This window comes from Topomyia yanbarensis, chromosome 1 (genome assembly GCF_030247195.1).
Source record: "Topomyia yanbarensis strain Yona2022 chromosome 1, ASM3024719v1, whole genome shotgun sequence".
Classification (NCBI taxonomy): Eukaryota; Metazoa; Arthropoda; class Insecta; order Diptera; family Culicidae; genus Topomyia; species Topomyia yanbarensis.
This window is the reverse complement of record NC_080670.1, coordinates 34,129,273-34,155,706: the sequence shown is the minus strand read 5'-3', so window position 1 is coordinate 34,155,706 and position 26,434 is coordinate 34,129,273. Positions and strand designations below refer to the sequence as shown.

General features: G+C 39.9%; 1 protein-coding gene across 2 annotated transcripts in view; it reads right to left on the bottom strand.

The window, feature by feature from the left end:
* The window catches only part of LOC131677342 (tachykinin-like peptides receptor 86C), a 170,046-nt gene that overhangs the window by 26,807 nt on the left and 116,805 nt on the right, over positions 1 to 26,434 (bottom strand). For both annotated transcript variants that reach the window (XM_058957090.1, XM_058957091.1), the window contains exon 7: positions 22,045 to 22,195. In XM_058957090.1, the coding sequence (XP_058813073.1) occupies positions 22,045 to 22,195 (151 nt within the window). The remainder of the gene's footprint in view (positions 1 to 22,044; positions 22,196 to 26,434) is intronic.

The window sequence follows — 26,434 nt, the reverse complement described above, 5'->3', positions numbered from 1 at the left end:
AAAACGGTAACACCAGTCGGAAGTCCGCCATAGTCAACATGCACTGTCATAGTTTTATAACCATTCATCAATAGCAGCTCGAGAAATAAATAAAAAACAATAACATACTCTTCTCATGTAATTATTATGGCTTGCGCAATAAGGATTTTCCGCTCTTATAAATACTGTTTTACTACTATATTTGAGCATTCCAGTTCTATTTAAGCCTCAATTTCTATGTTTATGTTTCGTACCTTCACCAACAAGCCCCTTGGCCCCAATGGTGGTTGCTTAAACTAATTACATTTTAAAATTGACAACATTTTCGCTTTTATATCATTCCACGTCCGGTTGAAGTCGAAGGCCGTCGCCACACTGTTAAAAATTCGTTGGAGTCCGGTTACAGCGCTCTGGCAACCATAGTTGGTTCTCCTGAACGGAACTCGCAGAAGTAGAGCTCGAACGCGGGCTTGAAGATCCAGACGTCCGAGGATTGTAGGGCAATCCACTCTGGCAGAGAGTAAGTCCGAGACGAACAGGGCTCGAGAGCAGTCCCTCCGAATGCTGAGTGTATCGAGGTGTATAAGCTGGCAACGGTTTTCATAGCTCGGCAGCTGAAATCTGTTTCGCCATGGGAGATGACGAAGGGCGAAGCGTATGAACCTGCGTTGGACAGCCTCGATTCTGTCAATCCCGTTCTGGTAGTACGGATTCCAAACAGCTGAACAATATTCTAACGTTGAGCGGACCAACGCGCAGTAAAGCGATTTAAGACAATATACGTCCCTGAAGTTTTTCGCTATTCGGAAGATGAACCCAAGCTGTCGTGATGCCTTATCCACGATGTATGACGTATGTGGTTTGAATGTTAATGCCGAATCCATGATGACTCCGAGATCTTTGATGTGAGAGTGTCTTGGAATGCTCGAGCCGAAGAAATGGTAGTTAAACTGAGTCGGTTGGCGTTTCCGCGTGAACGTAACGATTGAGCATTTGCTCGGGTTTAAAACCATTCTGTTTTGATCACACCACGTGCTAAAGCTGTCCAGATCCCTCTGAAGAAGCTCGGCATCGGTTTTATCCCGTATTTGTTGAAAAATTTTCATGTCGTCGGCGAAAGAAAGGCGGGGTCCTTGTAATGTGAAATTGACGTCATTAAAGTAGAGGAGGAATATTACTGGACCGAGATGGCTTCCTTGTCCTTGCCGGATGTAGCGAAGAATGGTGCAGATAGACAGTCCTTAATGCTGATTTGGAGTTGCCTTCCATCGAGGTAGGAACGAAACCAGCGCAGAAGTTGTCCATGAATGCCGAGTTTGTCCAGCTTCGCTATTGCGATATCATGGTTGATTTTGTCGAAGGCCGCAGATAGATCCATATAAATAGCATCGGTTTGCAATCCGTCAGCGAATCCATCCATTACATATGTTGTGAACGAGAGCAGGTTTGTCGTTGTCGATCGTTTAGGCATGATACCGTGTTGGTCATCTGCAATGTAGTGTTTGCAGTGAAAGAAAATAGGATCTAACACAACCAGCTCGAACAGTTTTGATACAGCACTTAAACACGAGATTCCCCGATAATTGTCAATGTTCGATTTGTTTCCTTTTTTATGAAGTGGAAACATGTGCGCTGCTTTCCAGCAGGAAGGGAATGTACCAGTAGTGAGTGATAGCTCGAAGACTCGCCGAAGTGGTTCAAGAAGCCCGCTGATGCACTTTTTGACAAAAATCGAGGGAACACCATCTGGACCTGGGGAACAAGATGCTTTCAGTTTGGCATTTGCTGCAAGAATGGCAGCATTATCGACACAAATTCGGTTGATGGTTCGTCCTAGAGAAGGAGTTAAATTAGCGGCGGCAGCGACTTGTTGTGGTGGCAAGCGCTCGTTGGAAAAAACGCTTGAAAATTTGTCGGAGAACAGTTGGCAAATTTCCTTAGTGTCGGTGCCTAAAACTCCATTAAACGACATACAAGATGGCAAACCGGATTCCTTTCGCTGCTCGTTAACATACTTCCAGAACGACTTGGGCTTGGATTTCAGTTGACGCTCGACGTTTCGCTGGTGTCTAAAAAAGGCGCGTCTGCTTTGTTGTTTGTATTCGTGGTTGAGTTGAAAGTAGTGATTTCGTAATGCAAGTGTCTTATGCTTCGAGATTTTTTTAAATGCAGCTCGTTTGGCAGATTTTAAACGTCTTAGGACGGTTGATTGCCAGGGAGGGTGTTCATCGGTACTAATTGTTCGTTTTGGTACATGGCGGTCGATAAGGTAGTTAAGAATACTAGAAAACGTCATCGCTGCTTCGTTCGCGTCGTCATTGTTAATATTTTCGTCCCAGTTTATATCCAACAGCGTGCTAACGATGCTGTCGTAGTCAGCGTTTTTAAAATCGTAGACGATAGAGCTTGAGACGTCTTCAAAATTCACTCCTAAGTTACCAGCGAATACAAGATGTAGTGGGGGATGATGACGCACCTGCTTGACTAAAGGAGTCGGTGCAGTGCAGCAGTACGGAGCGCAGTCCCGGGCACTTACAAAGCAGAGGTCCAATGTACGTCCATTCTCGTTGGTGACATTATTAATTTGCCGAAGAGTTGCGCTGCTGTAGTTGTCCAAAATACAACTGGCATTGTTAATAAGCGCAGATTTTTCGATATCCAATCGTAGAAAACCATTACTTGCTTGGCACCACGTCAAGCCAGGTAAATTGAAGTCGCTCAGTATAACGATATCATCAGACGGGGCGGCGATCGAGGCGATAAAAGAAACGGAGGAAAGATGTGCATCGATCAGGCTGGAATCACGAATTCTGTCAGGTGGAAAATACACAACACACAGAAACAGATTGCGATCGGCAAGTTTCACTGATATCCACACTTGCTCGGAGCTCGCCCACCGGTCATCGTTGATCACTCGGGCTTTTATACCACGCCGAACGGCGATAAGCACACCACCGCCTGATGTCTTGTGGCTGTTGAGGGCATTACGGTCACAGCGGTAGACATCGAATGTTGAACCAAAGACCTGGCGAGACAGAGTACGGTTGTCGAGCCACGTCTCGGTCAAGGCGATAACGTCGTAACAGCAACCCGTGGTCGCGAGCAAATAGCTGTCCGTTGATGAATTTAGGCCACCAACATTCTGGTAGTAAACCTCGATGTTGTTGGAGGACGGATCAGGTACAGCAGAGAGCGAAGCCATGTTGCCGTGTAGGAAGATCCTTTCGTCAATCTCACGAACAGTATCGGAACGGTTCACGGTCGCCTGGTCGACTGTGGTGAGGGATTCGAGGCATCCCGAATCAACTGCGTCGCGCCCCAAAATACGACTATCGTCGTCGTCGAGAGAAATGGTTGGCATCTGATAACAAGATGTCGGAGCAAAAGGCAAAAAACTGGAAGCGAAGAATACATCAGCGCTTGAAGTGTTCGGAACAGATGTATACTTGCCATTTGCGGCAGGTTGGAATACTTATACTGTTGTTCATTATTCTGTCGCACTATATATGAAAAATCTACTAAATAATTCACTTTTTGCTAAATTTATATCTCAGCTCCATCGGGAGCAAAATGCCCTTTTCTCTGATTTTGCTGTTTTTTAATCGAAAGCAGAAAAATCGTTCTGAAAACCTACCAATTGCATAACCTAAGGCTATTTAATGGCACACTTTTGTGAAATCTCGTCAAAAAACAAAACTACTTGCTTGTTCGCCGAGCATTCTGCCCCGTTGTTGCGGTGCATTCTACCCCATTGTTGTAGTGCATTATGCCTCGTTGTTGTGGTGCATTTTGCCCCCGCAAAGGTGCGTTTTGTCCCGCTTATTTTTCAAAAGGTGATTTTTAATGATTTTGAAGAATTGAATTATTTTCATGTTTTTGAATATTTTGCAAAGCGTTATGATTTTGATTACAGAGGAAAATGTTGGCTAAACGATATCATTAATTAAATTCTCCCAATTGATGTTCTATAGCTTAGTTATGATCATATTTTCTTAGGGGGTGCGTTTAACCCCATCTTCCCCTAATATTTTGCTCTCAAAATTTACATATCTCCCACTCCGTTTTCAATCAGCACCAAGCCGATGACAGCCAATTGAATTCAAGTCTGCCATACTCAGTCATTAGTATAAAATTGGTTTATCACGAAGCATTGTTTACTTTTCCCAGAATCAAACCATTCCACGCTCGGAACCGACGCGGACGTTCAAGCGACGGAGGAAATTCGCCAGACATTCCACCGTTATTGTTGTGCATTGATAGAAATTATCGAATGCTTTTGTTCGTCGGTATTCTCGGAAATTGTGTAGGTGTTTATTATTTGTACAGGGGAGTAGGAGGATAGACGGATCTAAGATAGAAAATGGAACCAAATCTCGCACACATTTCATTATACATGAAGGTCCACACATCCGGGAAGAAGACGAAATGAGTGAGAGAGTTTTGTACCGGGGTCGAAAATCGCGGAATTGTATTTTACTCTATCCTACTCTGCGTTTCCGACAAGCTCGCTTTAAGCTTTCAAGCTACTTAGCTGGGTTTCGACGGCAAATAACAGCATCCGTTGGAGGCCTACTGCGGTGCTGTTTCACGGATGTAAGAAGTAACCCCATTCGTGCTTGTTATGGAGGAGAGAGAGTTTGTTGGCGTGGCACTTTCGCTGTTATTAACTTGATTGCATTGGCTGTCGTGCTTTTGTCAAGCGGTAAAGTGGTTTCCGATATTGACGGCTCTCGGTGGGATATGGATGGAAATCATTTTGCTATGATTTTTCCCTTGAATTTCCGGATGTCTTCCGAGACGAAGTGGACTCAGTTTCGTTTTGATTCGTGTCGGATTGAATATCGATGCTAGGTTGAAAAGAAACGTATCAATCAGTAATGTCACGAGGGATAATCCAATCAAGATGAAAGTAGGTGGTATTACTTTTGTACTATTAGTACATATCGTGGAAAGAAAGCTTTGTCATGCTGCCGGGATGTCACTGGGGAGGGTGCGGTAACCCGATATGCACTAGGTTATCATTACAAACCTATCGTGCACTCTAACCACAGCGTAGGGTAACGAAAAGCAGTACACGATAGATGCTCAAATTCAGGGTCTGTCAAACTATTTTTTAAAGGGGGCCTGGTGTAAAGTGGTCAAAGCGAAAGTAATTTTGACTTTATAGGCATGCAACATTCAATGGTATATTTAGATTTGAGAAATAATAAGTATTTGAAAAGTTACCAATTAAATCAATATAACTATGTTGTTTGACGCGGACTTATTTACATTCAGAGTGTTATCTTTTTATCGGTAAAAGCGTGTTGAAGGATCTCATTTAGTACAACTGACGTAGAATTTTATCTAGTTTTCGAAAATCATAGTGCCATCTTGCGCCGAAGGTTGGTATTTGGACATTTGTAAAATTAGTTTTTTTATGGAGACGCATGGTATTTTTTGATATGAAGTTTTGCATTATTATTCACCGATGGATTTCTTTTCTGAACGCTGCTTGTAAATTCAGGGTTTGGGGCGATTTCCTTGATACAAATATAAGTATGCCTTAACCGTTTTGCAAGTATGATTCGTGTTTCTACATTATCACAGTTATCTGCAGTATAGAAAAATTCAAATAAATACAAGCCAACGAGGCAAACTAACTGCAACTATTATTATATCTTTCCATGAATCCTATCTGTTTGGTAGGTATTGGTCGTTAGCTTTACTGGTGACCGATGTAAGGTAAACACGTGAGTGTGGAAAGTGTTTTACCCGATTTTTAGCTATTGGCCAGTAATGCAACATTTATTTTCAGGTACAAACCCCCTATTGAATCTATCACAATCAACAATCAAATTCAAAATCTCCCTCGATAATTCACTTCCAAATTGAAGAGAGTTTCATGCAAAAACGCTCACGCCTCTGTTTCAAAGCATACACATACAGTGCAAAGTATGCTCAGGATGTTTTCGTACGAAAAAACAAGGAGAGATATTCATATCATCATTGGAATTGAAATTCAATGGAAAGGTATTGAGCGGCTTAGCTGCAGTAAGCATCGTATGAGCAACTGTGAATAGAGCATAGTAGGGCATGATTTGAGATCTTCATCAAAATCAAATAAACCTGTCATCTTTTAATCGCTTTGGCGATAACTATAAATAAATATACCATTAAAACAAAAATTTGAGGCATTCTATCAAACATCTTAAGATATGCTATCTTTTATAACTATCCTAATGCATTCATAAATTAGTATATGAGGATTATCTCTTAAAGAGCTATGAAGTAATGATTTTTTCTACGATGGTATTCAGATTGGACTGAAGATCTACAAACAAATGTATAAAATTACATCATTTTTTATTCACCAGATTTCGATAAATTGGATCTACCCTAGCTAACTCATTAGTAAGGACTACCCTAGGAAATCAAAATGTTTCTGTTCACTTATGAAGTACCTGTTTTGAGAAGTTAATAAAATTCACTTTTGCGAAATTAAAAAAAAAAAACTTTTAGTACCAGGCTAATTTTCATTTTATCGTCCTAATTTAATCAAAATTGAGTTCAGCGCACCAAAATTACCATTAGATGATACTTTCAGACATTTTAAACTACTTTTGAGGTTTTGTCCAGTTTTTGTATGGAGTGGATCCTCTGTGGAGTGTCCCAAGAGTAGACGTCCAACTGTTTCCACGTCAAGAAGCACCACGTCGGACATGACTCTTGATAAAAATGCCCGAAACAGGAAAAAAACTTGGAAAATAGCACTATAAAAACCGAAAAGTTTCATATTTTAATGTAAAATGTACTCAATTTTCTTCAAAGTACTATGGCGAGAAAATCTTCTCTATTCATTTTCCATGGTTCATTGATGGGCTACACATATCATGAACCCTCTTAAAAAAATTAAGCCAATCCGTTGAATAATTTTTCAGTTATTGTGTCCCCCAATTGGAAAAATGCGGTTTTGCAGTAGAGTAAAGCCATGTCAAGTGATCCTCGAATTTTTCGCAAAATCACCGATCTTCATGAGGTATATTTTATTGTACAGGGATTATGGTGAATAGCTTTTGGTATAAATATTTCGTTACAATTCCTTTTTTTCTTTAAGATATTAACCCTTAAACTTTATTGCATGATAAAATTGAAAATTTTATATCTCAAAAACTACTGAAGATAATTCAATGAATTTTTGCACACTTATGGCATGATATTTGCACTATCTTATAAAAATATTTTTACTTTATAATTGCGTGAATAACGGTACTTTGCATCTATTTAAAATTTTCAATTGTATTTTTTATTGTGTTCTTCACGCTAAAAATTTTCAAAACGTATGTTAAGTTATGCGGCAATCTTTCACCTTCAATAATCTGTATTTATAATTTTTCATTTTTGTTCATATCGAGAGTTATGGAGGATTTTGTAACAGTGCGCTGTTTCAACGCACGGCCCACTTTGATGCAGCCCGCGAGAACGTTCATATTGGCAACGTCGCACGTCACTACGTCAGAAAGCGCATCGTGTAGGAAGTGCGCATCGCATGACTAAAAGAAACCATATCTCTCGATTGGCGCAAAAGGGCAAACTTTTCAATACGAATTATCGAAGGTAATTTTTTTCCGGATATTTTGAGATGCGTTAAATTTTTTTGACTGAAGTGCACAACGAAAATTATCGTTGTTAAATATATTTTTTATCTTTATAATTTAATGCTACTACCGATTAACATCTTTAAAAACACTTTTGTTAGTCAAAATACATCTACGTTATATCCAAATTCTTTTTTAGTCTACAACATTACTATATGAAAGTGGAAAATCTTATGCCAACAGCATTTTATTTCACGTTTTTATTTTCACCGAGTGAACAACGATGTGTCTTTTGAAAAAAGTTTACATAAAATCTGTTGTTCAATCGCATCGATGTTGGGGTTTTTTATCACTATTGCTTCTGTTAATTCTGTTGATTGGTGGTTCTCCAAGTTCTGGTACGATATTATTTATTTTTGTCGAATTTCAATTATTCATCAACGATCTTTATTTCAAAATCCTCGTTACAGTTTTCCGCGTGTACCTGTTGAGTCATCGAATATTCCAGTTCCATTACTTTGGCAAACACTATAAGAAGAAAAATTAAACGCGTAAATTTTCCTATATTTTAAACGCGTTATAGTGGAACCCATTACTATAAACATTGGATGTAAAATCGAAAATTTAAGGAAAATTGTGTTTTGTTCATGTCCATATTTATTTTCGTTGTATTTTTTGCGCCCATTACGACATATGCTACACATGTGGTGACCAATATAATTTTTAAATTTATCACTCCACATGGATGCCATAAAAACAAGATACGACGAACATATTTATGAATTTTTTTTAACGGAATACATCATTCGTGTGATCGACCCATATTTATAACATAAATCAATCGAATGTTTTTTTGAGCAAATATTGTATATCTTGAGATAATATAGCATTTCGTCCAGTTCTCTCTATATGGGAAACACCCAAGTGCGATCGAAACAAAAACAAACGTCAAAACGTTTTCTCACTCGCACTGATGCAAATTAAATGAGCGCGTAATTTAACGCACGACCCGATGACGCATGGCTGAAAAGGCGCTATGTGGATTTAAGAAAAGATTCACAATCTACCTCTTAGACAGAACCAAGTGAAAATAAAACGTGGTGAAGTATGTCAATTTGTGAAAAATATGCTAACGCAGATTAAAACATGCCCACTGCTCAACTTTGCTCATCGGCTGGCAATAACCGAGCGCACTTGTCCGAGGTATTGAGTGACAGAAAATTAAATAACTCTTGAACAATATAATAACGCTAAAGAGCATGCAAATTACTCAGAAAACATTCACTTTCAATTATCCATAAAGAAAAGCTTGTCTTTTTGCTTTAATCTCAGAGATGCCAATTTTGAACATGAGATACGCTCCTTCAAAGCGATGCGCATTAGGACGTTGCGACGTGCGGCATTGCCAATATGTACGTTCTCGCGGGTTGCATCAAAATGGGCCATGCGTTGAAACAGCGCACAGTTACAAAATCCTTTATAACTCTCGATAGGAACAAAAATGAAAAATTATAAATACAGATTATTGAAGGTAAAAGATTTTTGCATAATTTGCCATAAGTTTTGAAAAATTTTAGCGTGAAGAACACAAGAAGAAATACAACTGAAAACTTTAAATAGATGCAAAGTACCGTTATTTACACAATTATAAACCAAAAACATTTTTATAAGATAGTGCAAATATCATTCCATAAGTGTGCAAAAATTCATTGAATTATCTTCAGTAGTTTTTGAGATACAAAATTTTCAATTTTATCATGCAATAAAGTTTAAGGGTTAATATCTTAAAGAAAAAAAGGAATTGTAACGAAATATTTATACCAAAAGCTAATCACCATAATCCCTATACAATAAATTATACCTCATGAAGATCGGTGATTTTGCGAAAAATTCGAGGATCACTTGACATGGCTTTACTCAGTACGTTAGATCTGCGGGTGTGGTTGCAAATACACTAAAAAACGCATGGTTGCTTAAAACAAAAGAAGGTTAGCGTGGCCACCGAGATTGTCCAAGACTATTCTAGGGGTTCAAAACTAACAATTGACCGAATACAAATGTCGATTTTTTTACCTACCCACTACACCAGACACCCCCCTCAACGTATAACTCGCAACATCTTCAATGGCATTGAACTAACAAATTTCAATTTGATTCATGAGCGTATAAACTTTTCCAATAGCAAAAGTTGATGCGGTGCAACACAGAAGCTGCGGAATGCAAAACAATAAATTAAATTGTCTCTCATAATTAATTCCACAGCGAATAACTTGCTGATCCTGTTTGTCCAGGCTCACGAACGATGGTGCGCCGTTTCTTGTTTGCTACAATAACCTTCTAGTCTATAGGAAACACGCAAACATATAGTTATTAAATTTTCTCTCAGCTGAAGAAATTCCTCCTGCAAAGGCAACCAGTAAACAGGAAAAAAAAAGTAAAATTCAAATAGCACAACAAATCTTAAAAAAAGAGGTCGGACACCAACAATGGAACGCAGCGCTAAACACCGACTGGCAAACGACCCTCGTGATAAGGCACATGAATAAACGAAGCGTTTTAAAGGGTGCACTCGGTTCTGATCACACAAATTTGCGCAAAACAGTCTACCATGTAAATTGAAAGAGGTTTTTAAAATTTGTGGTTCTATAACTTCGCTGAAGGTCGTTTGGCTCAAGCTAGAATGATTAGAAACCACTGTGCAATGGCTTCAAATGGGTAATAATATAAAAAGAGCTAAAATAAGCCCATTACCCTAATTAAAAATAAACCCAGTTGAAACCTTTTTTTGTCTGAGCATGAAATAATCCAAAAACAAAACTTATTATTAATAACCTTGCTGTGCATGTCACTGTTTTTTTGGAGTACACCCTTTACTACTCTGGGACCGCGGTTCAAGTTAGTGTTTTGCACGTAAGGTGACGTTTCGTGTTTTTTTTTCTCTCAGCTCTGCAGGTTATCTGGCTGCCAAGTTCAACAGCGAACTGCTGCCTGTCATCATCTGTTTCGAGATCTAAATAATTTGGAGTGCTTTTTCACGCGAAAGCCAAACTCGAAATGACAAATTGTCAACAATGGTGTGTGCAGCGGGTGTGTGCAGTCGACCGAATAGTTTACCCGGGTTTCCGGTTTGTTTGTGGAGTGGTGCCACTATGGCAGCTTTTGTGCTGCAAAATACCCGCGGGTGAACTTTCGGTTGGAAAATTTGTTAGTGTGCAGCACTGCAGTGTGTCGGTTTGTCTTCGAGGGCATTCTTTAATATTTATGTATATTTTCTCCTGCGGCAGCGGCTAGGAAATGGTTGCAGTCAAAACGTAACCATTTTGAGCTAGGGCGTGATTTTTAGATAACATGAAAAACGAATTTGATTCAATAACTTTTTCTATAGTGTACGAACATTTTGGGAGTGATTGAGTTTAAAGACCTCAGTTTATATTCCGGAATATTGCGCAACACACAAAAGAAAGTGATTGCCAATGGAACGCTTTCAAATAAACGAAAAGCACTGAAATCAACCCCATAAATTCTCATCACTAACGATGGAATTATACCTACTAATTCATCTTCTGGCTTTTGCAAATGTGAGAGCATTTATCAGGTCGCCCATTTTTATTGGCGCAATAAAGAACAGTTTAGAAGCTTTGGACTTATAGATAGCACATGTTGCCTACTCACGTTGGCTCTGAATGCTAGCTGAAAACGAACAATATATTTTCCTATGACGATAACTAACACAAGGTCATTTCACTTGATGGATGCTGCAAATTTGGTGCCTGTTGTTTCTGTTGGGCATGTATAACATGATGGGGCTAATAATTTGATAAATTTCATTTGATTTTAAATTTATGGCGTTGTGCCTCATTATCGTGATGTATTCGTGTCTATTTGTTGTAATATATTTCTTTATCTCTATTTTTGCGTTGTATTGTGGCGACGATTTAAGCTCTAATAAGAATTGCTTAGAAAATGGTAAATATAGGAATTCTTACCGATCCGACCCATATTCAAACATCAACAGCATGATACTTCACAGGGAAGGATAAAGGACAGAGTAGGCGGGAAGTATTGATGCTTCAGCTACTTAACGGAAGGACGACGATTCATCAGACTCTTCTATAGGTGTCGCAGAGTTGGTGGTTTGGAAGGTCTAGGATTCACTCCAAGCAAGCGATTCGACATGTAAAGCATAGTTTAATGTGTAGTTCTTCAGTTAGACTTCTAGTACACGATAACTCGAAAAAGCAAGTTTAGTTTTTGTTTAGTTTAGAAAATCTTGTTTAGTTTTTGAGGTTTTTAAACTCGGGGCAGCCGGCTACCGAGAGTATCCTATTGTTTATGTTTATGTTTATTACCTTCACCAACAAGCCCCTTGGCCCCAATGGTGGTTGCTTAAATTAATTACATTTTAAAATTGACAACATTTTTGCTTTTATAGCATTCCGCGTCCGGTTGAAGTCGAAGGCCGTCGCCACACTGTTAAAAATTCGTTGGAGTCCGGTTACAGCGCTCTGGCAACCATACTTGGTTCTCCTGAACGGAACTCGCAGAAGGGAGTTATTACGTAGAGCTCGAACGCGGGCTTGAAGATCCAGACGTCCGAGGATTGTAGGGCAATCCACTCTGGCAGAGAGTAAGTCCGAGACGAACAGGGCTCGAGAGCAGTCCCTCCGAATGCTGAGTGTATCGAGGTGTATAAGCTGGCAACGGTTTTCATAGCTCGGCAGCTGAAATCTGTTTCGCCATGGGAGATGACGAAGGGCGAAGCGTATGAACCTGCGTTGGACAGCCTCGATTCTGTCAATCCCGTTCTGGTAGTACGGATTCCAAACAGCAGAACAATATTCCAGTGTTGAGCGAACCAGCGCGCAATAGAGAGATTTTAAACAGTATACGTCCTTAAAGTTTTTCGCTGTTCGGAAGATGAACCCAAGCTGTCTTGACGCCTTATCCACAATGTATGATGTATGTGGTTTGAACGTTAGTGCCGAATCCATGATGACTCCGAGATCCTTGACGTTAGAGTGTCTTGTATTATTCGAGTCGAAGAGATGGTAGTTAAACTGAATCGGATGGCGTTTCCGCGCGAACTTAACGATTGAGCATTTGCTCGGGTTTAAAACCATTCTGTTTCGATCACACCACGTACTAAAGCTCTCCAATTCACTCTGAAGAAACTCGGCATCGGTTTTATCCCGTATTTGTTGAAAAATTTTCATGTCGTCGGCGAAAGAAAGGCGGGGTCCTTGTAATGTGAAATTGACGTCATTAAAGTAGAGGAGGAATATTACTGGACCGAGATGGCTTCCTTGTGGTATGCCGGATGTAGCGAAGGATGGTGCAGATAGACAGTCCTTAATGCTGATTTGGAGTTGCCTTCCATCGAGGTAGGAACGAAACCAGCGCAGAAATTGTCCATGAATGCCGAGTTTGTCCAGCTTCGCTATTGCGATATCATGGTTGAATTTGTCGAAGGCCGCAGATAGATCCATATAAATAGCATCGGTTTGCAATCCGTCAGCGAATCCATCCATTACATATGTTGTGAACGAGAGCAGGTTTGTCGTTGTCGATCGTTTAGGCATGAAACCATGTTGGTCATCTGCAATGTAGTGTTTGCAGTGAAAGAAAATAGGATCTAACACAACCAGCTCGAACAGTTTTGATACAGCACTTAAACACGAGATTCCCCGATAACTGTCAATGTTCGATTTGTTTCCTTTTTTATGAACTGGAAACATGTGCGCTGCTTTCCAGCAGGAAGGGAATGTACCAGTAGTGAGTGATAGCTCGAAGACTCGCCGAAGTGGTTCAAGAAGCCCGCTGATGCACTTTTTGACAAAAATCGAGGGAACACCATCTGGACCTGGGGAACAAGATGCTTTCAGTTTGGCATTTGCTGCAAGAATAGCAGCATTATCGACACAAATTCGGTTGATGGTTTGTCCTAGAGAAGGAGTTAAATTAGCGGCGGCAGCGACTTGTTGTGGTGGCAAGCGCTCGTTGGAAAAAACGCTTGAAAATTTGTCGGAGAACAGTTGGCAAATTTCCTTAGTGTCGGTGCCTAAAACTCCATTAAACGACATACAAGATGGCAAACCGGATTCCTTTCGCTGCTCGTTAACGAATCTTTTATCGGATGGCTTGGTAAAGTGATCGCCTAGAAAAGTAGCAACACCAGCTCCAGCCCCCCCGACAGCGGCGAACATCTCTCCGATTCTCTTACCTACCAGACAAATCAACAGAACACGAACCATGATGGAAGACCACCGGTTCGTTTTGGCTCCCGAAAATTACGACACCTGTGTTTTCTATGCTGTTTTGAATTGGCTTCACCCCTATCTATCTGGAAGAAATTATTTGGTAAAAATTGGAGACTGCACGATCGCTCTATTTGCTGCCAGTTCGGGGGTTCCTTGGGGTAGTCATCTTGGACCTGGTATATTCTTGCTCTACCTCAACGACTTAATCTCTCGATAAAAAGTATGAAACTATAATTGGCCGATGACTTCAAATTATTCCACCTCATTAAAACATCCACCGATTTTTTACTTGGTTCGGACGGGACATCACGTTTGACCAGTCGTTCGATTGAAACACAAAGTGTGTTTTAGTTTTAGGGATTTGCGTCAAGCCTGCGCTAATCTATTCCGACAAAAAGTTAGTGTCGGTTTCTGATGAGACGAAGTTGGAACGCACCCAAGTAATAAATAAGGATATGTGCCCTTCAAGTGCAAACACTGGTTTTACCAAAAAATTTCGTCCTAGTGGGAAATTTTGGCGTTTACCCAATTTTCCACTTTAGGGTAAAATATAGCATATTGCATTCACCGATGCTAAATTCTTACAGTCTCAGTTGGATCTATTCATTATTTGGTGTCATGTCAACAGGATGCAACTAAATGCTTTTCACCTGCAAACATTCAATGATCAAAATCGACTATAAAGTTTCTCAGAGTGTTCTTCAACGTGAATCGTCCAGCATGACTTGGGAGTTCCGCTAGATTCAAATTTACAAAGTTTACAAACTCTATTTCAATCGCGAATCGAATGCCCTAATTTACTACAGTTATTAGATTTCGACATCCGTCGTCGTAGTCTTCGATCCCATTGATTCTTTCGTTTTCCTATTGCCAGAACCGCAATTATGACCATAATGATTTGCCAGATTGTGTCGTTTATTTAACCGATGTTTCCAGGTCTTTGAATTTCATCTTTCCCGTAGCTTCACTAAGTGATTGTTTGATAATTCATTGCCAAGTTAGCTTTTGTCATTATGTTAGTTATACTATGGCGAAATTATAGTATTAGTGTTAGGTGTAGAAATAAGCTGTGAAATGTATCATTTGGATGTTTATAATCTGTTGGTACATAAGATGAGTAGGTTTTATACCTGCTGGAGAGAGGGTTTGAATGAAACATAACTCGAAACCGGTATCGAAAAAAGGACTACGTCTTACTTCTCTGGGTTCGAACGAATCCTACACGATGAGCTGAAAACTCGCAACTTCACAGCCGTAGCATTGTAAGAGCTTTCCTTGTTGAGACAGAATGTGTGTAAAAGCGGTCGTCGAGCTGTTACACTATACTAGAGCGACGGCACAACAAACGAGTTGAGAATAAGCTTTGTAGTGCTTGGCAAGATGCGTCAACGCGTAATCAAGTAGTAGAAGATCAGCGAAGGGATGTGTGTGGATCAAAGGCCATTTCTACAACTACAGCATCGTCAACGTGCTCTACCCTCACGAAGAATAACTCGAGAACGAGAAAGATGCATTTTACGCGCAATTGTAGCCAGCGGCAGAATGTGAAGTTGGGGATCAGCGACATGAACGCCACCCTTGAGATCACCTGATTAACAAACTGAACACCAAATCGACCACATTCTAATAAACGGATTTTTTTTCTCCCGCATCACGAATATTCGCACCTTCCGCAGTGCGAATAGAGATTCGGAATCGCCTACAGGAAGATCGGGTACCGATGCTATGGATCATCTGTACAGAGTTACGAAAATTCTACGATTAGGTACATCGCTCAAGCAAAGGCTATGTGCCATAGGCCGACATATAAGGAGACACTAATGGAAACCTTCCCACGACCGAGTGGGAGCTGATCGATAAGTGCATTATGACGAACATCGTAATAGCAGTAGACGACAAGAGCATCGCAAGAATCAGTCTGGGGACTTGCACAGCCGACGACAGATTCCCTGCGCCGGATCTACCTAAGATTCATAAGGGGACGTCTTACTTCCCTGGGTTCGACACAAATCCCCGACTATGTACGGGGAACGTGCCATTTGAGCCAATATATTCTGATTCCTGAAGGCGATCGGACGGTTGAGGACTGTTAAAGCCGCTGGCAATGATCAACTACCATGTGAGCTGCTGAAACACGGAAGAGAGGCATTGGTTAGAGCACTCCACTGGGTAGTTTTGAGGATCTGGGAGAAACAGATTTTACCGGAGGATTGGATGGAGGAAGTAGTGTGTTCCATCTATAATAAGGGTGTTAAGCTGGATTGCTACAAGTAGTTACCGAGTAATCACATTGCTGAAGGTGTCTCCCAAATTCTTTGTCGCCGCCAATCACCGTTAGCAAGCGAATTCGTTGAAAAAATTGGTATATAATGCCCAAATACGGATTTCCGGACCAACCACAATAGATCGAGTGATGTGTGATGACTATTAGAGGTACTTTCGAGTCCTTTTAAAACCCGGAAAGAGCTAAGACAAGGTGTAATAATAATAGCGACGATTGACACGAGAGGTACGATTTTCCGGAAGTCTGTTTAGCTTTTTAGTTTCGCCCCAGTAGCGTCAATATTGTGACACACAATGGACCTGGACACGATGGTGGAGGCATACATCCGACTGACGGTTGAAGATAAGCGAATGGAACTGGTCACAAATGCGTCAGACATAGTACTTGAGAGAAAGAGATTACGCCTCCAATCGAGTATATCGATTGCTTGCGATGATATCGAGCTGGTTGATAAGTTCGTGTATTTGAGCTCGCTAATGACCGCCAATTTGGAAACGTATTCTAGCAGGTGAACGTTGTTACGTTGGGTTTCGAACAACCCTTCGATCGAAGAATGCACGACACCGCATGAAATTAACCTTCTGTAAATCGCTCATTAGACCGGTTTTCCTCTACGGTCAATAAACGTGGAGTATGCTGGCAGGATACCAACGCGCTCTTAGTGTTTTCGAATAGAACGTGTTGAGAACAAGCTACGATGAGATGCATATGAAAGACGGAATGTGGAGACGGCGAATTGCAACAGTAGCTTTGAAAACCACCCATTGTGCGCTCAGCGAAATTTGGGCGACTTGTCGTTAGAATGGTGAACAACTTGTTAGAAACGGTTCTAGAAACTAATCCGGTGGCTGCAAGAAGGAAAGATTGGCCAAGGTGATGGAGACCTGATGGGTCTTCGTGCCCTGCGAGGCGACAAACAGCCATGGACAGGGTGAACTGGAGACGACTTCTTGATACAGCAAAGGACAACATCTAGTCTAGAATAGTCTACACATACACAGCAAATACATGTAGGGATCCTGGAAAATTGCAAACGTTCGTCTACAATTTTTCTTGTCATTATTAATGTTTGTGGCACATATTGAATATGACACAAGCATTAAAGCGGCCATGCCAACTTTGCAGCGTACAAAATAAAGATGATTCAAAATTATACGACAATCAAATTATTCATTCAATGAATAACTTAATCAACGGATTATTTTGAACCTTGAATAAGGAAGAAACGTGGACAACCGTACACAACCATTTCAATTTGATGGGGGTTTGATGAATCGTTGTGAGTGACTTTGCTAATGTCACTCCTTTGGTCCTAGGTTCCTGGGATGGGACAGAAGTATTTAGCCCTGCCCTGGCTAAAGAGCCAGGGTTATAGCGCCTTTACTCGCTCTCTGAAACAATAGAGAAAATTGGCGAAATCGGTTAATTAGTAGTAATATAAACAAAAAACGCATACAAATACAAACCAACACAACTCACCTTCGATAAAAATCCATACAGGACCTCTATGTCCTAATAGGCAATACAGGATTACGAAAACAGAAACCTTCCGCGTTCGTTGAGCGTTGGCGGAAAACACAAATAACTGTACCGTATATTTCACAATAGGCCAAACCGATACTAAACATCGACTGAGAAGTCATTGCCTCTGAATACTTCAGAAACCTTTTTTCACAAAATTCAATGAATTTTGCTAAATATTTCTCAATTTTTAAGATGTCATGAGTTGTATAACACAATTTTTCAAGCGATTAAACACTGAATCGAGAAAAAATATATCAAAATAAAATCTCATTTTGGTGTACAAGCCCACGGAATGTCATACAGATTTTGTTTCTTAACTATTGTCGTAAATTGGCCCAATGACGGTGCCTGAAAAGTAAAACATAATCGGAACGAGCTCACCAAACAATGCAGGGTCCAACATCAACTATCTTCTATACGGCATCCGTGATGTGTGACAGCCACGCTTTTCTTCGTCGGTTCTGACAGCTGCCCAAGTGCCACTGGTACGGTGATAAAATACTTCGTCCGGGCAACTTCCGCAAAAGAACCACCAATGCTGCCAAATTTGCTGGATCCGACTGGAGCTCATGTGGTTCGGCTTCGGTTGTGTATAGATGATGATGTAGATGGTGGGACATTTTCCTAATGCTGCTGTAGCTGCTGTTGGGGAGGTTTCCGGCGGAATGCCATCCGCATCACCTGGTTTATCGGTAGTCCAGGGTTAGCCCCAGAATTCCAGACACGGAACCACATTGGTGGGTAAGAAATCCATTGTATATTCCACTTGCCACACAGCTACAATTATATATATTTTCTTGTCTTGAAAAATCTTGGAGGAGCGGCTGGAAAAATGCCAGATTGAAAAAACACATCTGATCACACCCGCCTACTCAGTTCGAATTTACTGATACAGCAAAGGACAATATGGTCTTAAACTGATTGGTAAGTAAAGTACTTAAGTTAAAGTTTAGGAACAAGTTTTCCAGCATAAAAAACATCTTCTGATATAATCATTTTAGTGATAAATCCTCCTGGAAATAATCATGGAAAATCAACTCTTTATAAAGTGGTAAGAGACTTGGTGTTTTCAGCAAAGCTGTTCGGAATTTCATTTAAAACATCTTTATTTTAGTTCTATGTATGTAGCATATCGAGATATAGAACGATGTTTACGAAATTATTCTTAAGTCCAGTTTTCTTCAATATTACTGTAAGCTTCAGAGACACAACTCGTGATAAAATGCTTATTGTTTATTGACAGCAGAAGATATTGATCATATTCAGTAATATGTGAATAGCTTGTTTTGAAGGTTCACTTTCGCAAATAGCCTAATATATCTCGATACCCTGAATATATGGAGCATTCATGTCTTCAGCCACGTTATTTGTACTAACATTCTCGAAAACTTCACTGAAGACACCAAGTTTTTCGAGAATAAATTTGTTTGAAGAATTAATGCATCCACCTGGGAGGATTATTCACCAAAATTATGTTATCAGAAGATGTTTTACGTTGCAAAATTCTTCGAAAATACTAAACCTCTAAAGCTGACGGTTTCGAAGCTATGTTATATTGACCGTAAACACTGTTTATTTTACTTTTCTTCGCTATAGTTCTTATGTTATGAACTTTAACATAAGAACTTTACGAAATTGTATTACGTCATTTAATTCAGTACACAAATGTACATGATAATAGCCAATAACTTGACATTTTTTATTTTCTTCATTTCCAATCCTACATAGTGGCTATTCAAATAATTGGTAGTACAAAACAAAAACAAATATTCATAAAAACTGATCCTGGCTTACTAGAAGCCAACTGAAAGCAACATTTTTCATCAGTTTCTATGTGGATATTTTCATGGAGGCATCTTATTTGATATTGATTTGTCAACTATAAGATCCTTACTAAGAGATCCCATTCCAATAATTTACCAGAAATCCTCATGGTGTTTAAAATGTTAAGTTCAAAATGTAATGATCAGATAATAAACTTCCAATATTATTATTTAAGTTAAGTTAATTATAGTTAAGCGGATAAGTTTCATACTGGTGGAAGTTTACAAAACACGTACACCATGAAAAAAAATCAAAATATATCAGAATGATTTTTTTTATCAGCATTATTGAAAAATTTCTCAACCAATACAAACGGAAACGGGTGTTCTAAGTGTATGCCCATATGAGGAAAAACTAAATTGCGTTGTTTTGTGGAGGATCAAACTTTCGCTTCATCCTGGGCATGACCGGATGATTTGATAAAGCACTCGTGATTGCAGTCGAAAAACTTCTGCAACCAGTCTCCCCTCCCCTTTGATATACGATACGTTCGTGCTGGATATGCTCCATAACCTGATGGAATTATGGATTCTTTCTAGTAATATAGCCTTGTAAGCTATTTTTTGCACTGATTCCAGCACTCGACCGAGTATAAATAGATGAAGCAGGTGCTTCTCGCAAAGCTGCACAGTAATTGAATGAATGCTGCAATATTTGATATTCGATTTACTTGAACTCTTTTCATTCGTATATAGAGAACAGACGTCCATCTCGAGCGTTTAGTTGTGTATACTAGTCTATTCAAAGGTAGTTACCATCAGGTGCGCTACCGAGTTTGACTGAATCGACAGCTGATCATATAAAGATTTGAAAATTACCGACGCTATATCTCTCATTAGGATATGCTTGTGAGGCGGCATTAGTATTTTAACGGATATTCGTTCATATGTGCACACAAGCATTATCAACTTCTTGTTCGATCATGGATGTCTGTTCTCTGTGACTCACATTTGAGGCCAAACTTGTTTCTAGTGTATGTAGGGTGCAAATGAAATTAACAGCAACGGGTCTAGATGTCTTCCCTGAGGTACACCCGACCCTATCATAGAAGATGATCTCATCACATCTATGTGCAGTGCACATAGGTGCGCACTACACTCCGAAGACACATTCCAGTCAATCGTGATGTCTTCCATTCACGCATACTTGATCGTTTATTAGAATTTATTTTATAAAAGCAAGCGGAACGTCACTACTGGCAGGACGCCGCTCGTAGCCATTGGTTTAGATGTGAACGGTGTAAGCACAATACATAGTGTTTCGATTTTGAATTTAGCGTCTATTTGGTGCCAGTGCTAGCTACCAATGAGACGAAGGTTAACCGCAATAGCCTCGACTTACTAAAGTGAAGTATTGTGCCCTGCGTGCACAGAATAGTTTAACCCTACCCCATAGAAAATTTGACAGTTCATAAATTTCCCAGTCGACCGACGAAATCGGGTGCTTCGAGGTCGACAGGTTAATTAACCGACTAAGTTGGGTTTCGTCGGTGAACTATTTTCGTCACCATATTAATCGCCAGATTTAATCTGTGTGAATCTGGTTCCAGTTCTAAATTACCAACTAATCGATCGATTTAATCGGTTGAAATCGACCGATTTCAACAGATTTCGTCGGTCATATTTAATCGGTGGTCGCGTCGGCAGACGTCCATGTTAAATCACCATGAGAGTCGGTGCAACAATCGATTAATTGGTGGCATAGTCGGCTGATTGTGCTGACGCAAGCCGATTTAGTCGGTGGGAAAATCGGGAGGATTTTCTATGGCGTATTTTCTCCTTAGTGAGAAGTGCTTGCTGATATCCAAAGTTCAAAGCAGGTTCTAAACTAATTACAATTTTAACTACATTTGGCGCATTCAATATTTCCCCCTCGTCCTACGGGTTGTGCAAATGAGACCTCATTTATCTATCCACATTTTTAGAAGAAAAATGCGGAAGAAATAAACCAAACTAAATTAACCTGCAATCAAAAGAATCATCAATTGGGGGGATTCTTCGCCGATGCTAGCGGAATCGATTTATTTTAATGTCACCCCTGCCGTACCGATTTTTTCTCTTCTAGTAATGAGTTTTCCTCCCGCAATCGGCGAACCGTTTCGACCGAAATCGGTAACGCTCTCGATAAGAAACCTGAGTCGGAACGGGGCCTTTTATCCTTCTCACGCCACCATAAAAGAAGCGAACGATCTTGATGATTATTTTTGCGCCCTTGTCTGTCCAAATCGGCATTATATTCCTGACTGGGCCTCGTACATACGAAGATAATTCATTTTATCATTGACAATAATAATGAGTACGAGACATTGCCAAGTTTAACATTAAAGAACCATCTTTGAAAATGAAAAAAAAAACAGTTTTTGGTACCCTGGGGCATTAATTGAACACTACTGATTGAATTTCATAAAAAATTGCCCACGGTGAGCAAATTTTCGAGACTTTCTCAGTTGAAGGTTAAAGACAGCCTTCGTCCACGACGAACAAAGACACCAGCCTGTAAATCATTCGAGAAGGCAATCAAAACTGCCGAACAACGTTGATGGTTATCAAATGAGGCGACATAAACAATTTTTATTCGAGAGGAAAGGGGGTGGCCATACCTTCTTCTTGGATTTCATCGATTCCAGCTGCCGCTCGGTGTGTTCTCCTATCGACCGGCTGCCCCACAGCTCTCGACCCATCAGTGTGTAGCAAACGATCATGATCAGCATCGGGATGCCGTAGGTTAGCACCAGGAACACCAGGTTGTAGCTGGGAAAGTAAGCATAAAAATCTGTTTAGATTTATGAAAAAAATGAACATTCCACATTGATTCCTGATGGTTGAAGGATTAGATCATCCGCATCATTTAAAACCACTCTCCAGCCCTCATTAAATTTGAACTTCTCGAGCTGTACAGATTATAGAAATTGAAAGAATTTACACTATATAACACTAACTCAAAACTGTTTACCGGTGGGTTGCTAATCCTATAATTTAGTTAAAGAAACTGACGATACAATTTTTTTTCCTTTTTTTATTTGGATTATATGTAGCCACATTTTAACGACATTCAATTAGCTAGAGATTACTGGGTTGGGTTAGTTATGAAAATTCATAGCCATAGTGCTCAAATGAGAGCAAGGATGTCAAGTATACATATCAGAAAACTAGAACTGGCAGGGTCATTAGAAAAGGCCTAATACCTTACGGGCTAAATTTTTGTATTCTGTTGATGGGGGTTGAGCTTAGGCAGCATAACTACGAGTACTATGGCTCTAAATTTTCATAACTTTCCCTACCCAGTAATCTCTAGCTGATTGAATGTCGTTAAAATGTAAAAAAGATACAAATAAACTCTCGATGAATGAAGTTCTTATTTCAAAATACTAGGTGGTTTATTCATCTGTTACATATACAAATTCTATGTAAGCAAATCACTCAAAATTGTCCAACGAAGCTCATCCGGCTAATTTTGAAATAGAATTTTGCTAATTTGATTTGAGTCATTCTCGTCAATAACTAACACCAACTTGGAACCATCTAGACGATATATTTCAACCAATACTTGGCGCCATGCAACGACTAGATCCGAACAGTTCACACAACATATGTGAACGTCCGAAACAACGGGCTGTTACGTCTTGAGTAGCCAAGTACAGAAAGTCTGGGGTGGTATTCCGTATTTCGAAACGAAAATTTTGTTGTACACAAGCTTGTATGAAAAAATCGTTTCGATTTGCTTAATTGATTTGACTCCTGGTTTGCTCAAAGAAGGCAATTCTTCTTTTTTGGCTCGATGGCCAAATGCCTCGGATTATGAAAAAAAAAATAATGCTCTCTAAAGGGAAATGCATGAACCAATTCGTGTCCTTATCAAACATAGAAATGTTGAGATTCGGTATTACAAACTCAGGTCGTCAGTAACTGACACCAACTTGCGGTCCGTTAGACGATAAATCCAATCAAACACCAAATCGTATAGCTCTACCAAGAACGATTGGAAAGGTAACGGATGGAACAGGAACCACCCTAACTGTTGTTTAAACCAAAAGAAGGATTTCTCAAATTACGAAAACTTAATCCAGGATATAACAAGGATAAGTTGTTTAGATTTAGTAAACAGTTAAAATTACTGCTAGTTTACAGTTTGGGCGGTGGTGCAAAGGTACGTATCGCAAAGCAAGTGAGCGGAAATGAAATTATTATTATTAAAATGCCATCAAAACTAATTCCAAACTATTAAAACTTATTACGATCGAATGTGCGTTAAATTCATACTGGTATATAACTTTGAACAGGAAGTTTTCACATTTCCCTATAATCGAATTAACTCTCACCAAAGAAGCCACAGGTTTATAATCTAACTTAAATTATTTATTTATTCAATGCGGTTTCAACGCAGATATTGTTCGTGAGAATGGCTCTTTATTTCCGGCATCAGATTTCGGGAAACGCTTATACCTAGAACTGCAAAATCGTTGAAAAACTAATTGATATCAGGTAAGTGAGCTGAGCTTGCAATAGCTCAGTCGGGTGGTATTTAATTTTGAATCAACTAGCGCCTGGAACAGAATTCATTTCAAATTTCCAATTTCAACTAGTTTGCAGTTTTCAAGCCAATAATTAAATTTACCGGTTCACTCGTTCTTTCGAGACGAACCGCGCGGGAAACTGTAGCTGCTGTGAAAGCTGACCATTCTATTTAGCTTTTAGCTCCATACAAAATTCAGAACGACCGGAGCTTATTGAAATTTTGATCAGTGCAGCAGCTGCCATCGATCCAGATGACGGCCGGTACTTGTTATTTCGAACTGAAATTGGTCGACGTTTTTAAACGCTCGTTAGAAAGGCCCCACCTCCTCCCACTAATGACTTCAAGCGTTTTGAAAGTTCGGCTTATAGCTAGTCTATATCTATATATTTATATAGAGATAGATTTTTCAATTTTCGGGGCTGATTTCTTTCAAGCGCAAAAACGACCTAAGTAATCCGGAAAACGATGACGATGAGGCAGCTTAATCGTCCTTCAAATATACAATAATGAAGAAAAGCGAACGAAATGCTCATCAAATCACCCAGATGGGCCGGCTCTAACCACCATTTATCATCCAAGGAGGGCGGATAACAGAGGTGTCCATTTACCAGTGCTCCGCGATTCGGAACTATTTTTAGATTGGTCAAGTTCCTTTTGTTCCAAGCTTCAAAGAAAGTGTCACTCACGCCCACACATTACAGCGGCCTCAGTGAAAATTAAGGTGTATGAAAATGTCGTTTCGTATTTAATCCCTGTTACTTTAAGTTATTTTAAAGGCTTGTCCAACAGTTTCAGGAAAAAATTAAAACTTCAAGCTGTGCAATCTTTAGAAAAGTCTTCCCAACTTAAGAAAAAATTGAGAGTTTTAGAGTGATACAAAACCATACTTATTTTTTCATTTCTCGAAGACGCGTCTATTGGAATTTGTTTTGTGGCCCTTCTTGAATAGGAGGTATATCCAATCAATCTGAAGGCTTTTCTTCTTCCACCCAGATCATTCCGATCACGCAGTGAATTGCTTCGTGCAGCCGATCACTCCCAACTTTTAGAGGTTCGGCCGAGATCCTGTTATTCCTAATGGCTTTACCATTTTCAGCTCCTGAATTGTCTTTTGCACTTCGTCTTCCACAGCTTGTCCAGCAATTCTCAATCTTGTGCCTTGTTTATTCCTTTGTCCGTTCAATATCAACTCCTGCTTCATCCAGTTGGTAGTTACTCCCATAGAAACTGTCAACTGGTCATGACCGACGTGTGGGATACTTTTCCTGTCCTTGATATCGATCGTTTCGTAAATCTTTCGCGCGTCATTCCTGGCAAAGCTTCCTCCCTTTTTTTTTAACCCGATGTATTTTTTCCTAAATGGCCCCCAGCATTGGGGTTGGAGCCTGACTCAGTTTTGCTTCGAGTGGGAGCTGCCTTAGTGAATATCTGTGGGTCGTATGCTGACAAGGAAGGGGAACAAATGATGCGCGCGAGGAACTGTTGTATCCGTCACACAGAGTAAAGCTTTCGTTACAATAAACGCTCATTTGAGGCCGCTCAAAATTATTTCATATTCTCGTCGAAAATAACATCGAATTCTCTATTGTAGCTTCGGTTGTTTACTACCCTTAATTAATTTTTTCGAGACTATTTCATTCTTTCATTTTGCTAATTTTACTTCTGTAATTTTTTTTTAAATCGGTTGAGTATGTTTCAAAACACTTTCTCGTTATTTAACGGAAGCTCAAGCTCAAGCTTTAAAAAATCTAAAAAGATCTGGAAATTATGATAGAAGTGTAGATAAGAAGCAATACATATTGTACCTCCTGATCTTTTTCCTTTCCTACTAACACAATTCCTTTCCCGTGATGCTCGTGGAGAAGCAGAGATACTCTCGGCTTCTATCAACAGTGAGTGTCGAACTAACATTCCTTTCCTTCCACGGTAGAACAGCATTGAACGTGACCGACTTCTTTATTGATCATTTTATGAAAATGTTATGTCAGTGAAGCATGCACAGTGAGAGTGATTTGTTCTTAACAAGCATAATTTTTTTTACTCGATTGTGCATTCTTACTCATTCAGTCAATCACGAAGTGCAACTACGGGCAGTCTACCTAGGCTAAGCTAATTGCCTTTAGTAGCGTTCCCTGTTGTGGCGTATAACTGCTGCAAACATTCGGCTTCTGGCCCGCTTTTCGTCGTCCGTCGCCAGCGTCCCAAATGAAAAATCCTGAAACTGGTGGATATATATTATTCTATAGTCTCACGGTCCTCCAAAGGTTCCAGGAACGGATAACTATGCGCCACAAGTCAGGAGGTGGACGAAAACCGCAAACAACGTGTTTAAAATCGACAGTGCGCTGATTGCTAATTTGCACGTGTTGACCGCAAAACTTAATTTTTCGCAAAGACTCGTCCAGAGGACCAAAAAACGATTTGTATTTAAGGTGCATAACTTCCGGGACTAACACCAGCAGCGTGTAGTTGAA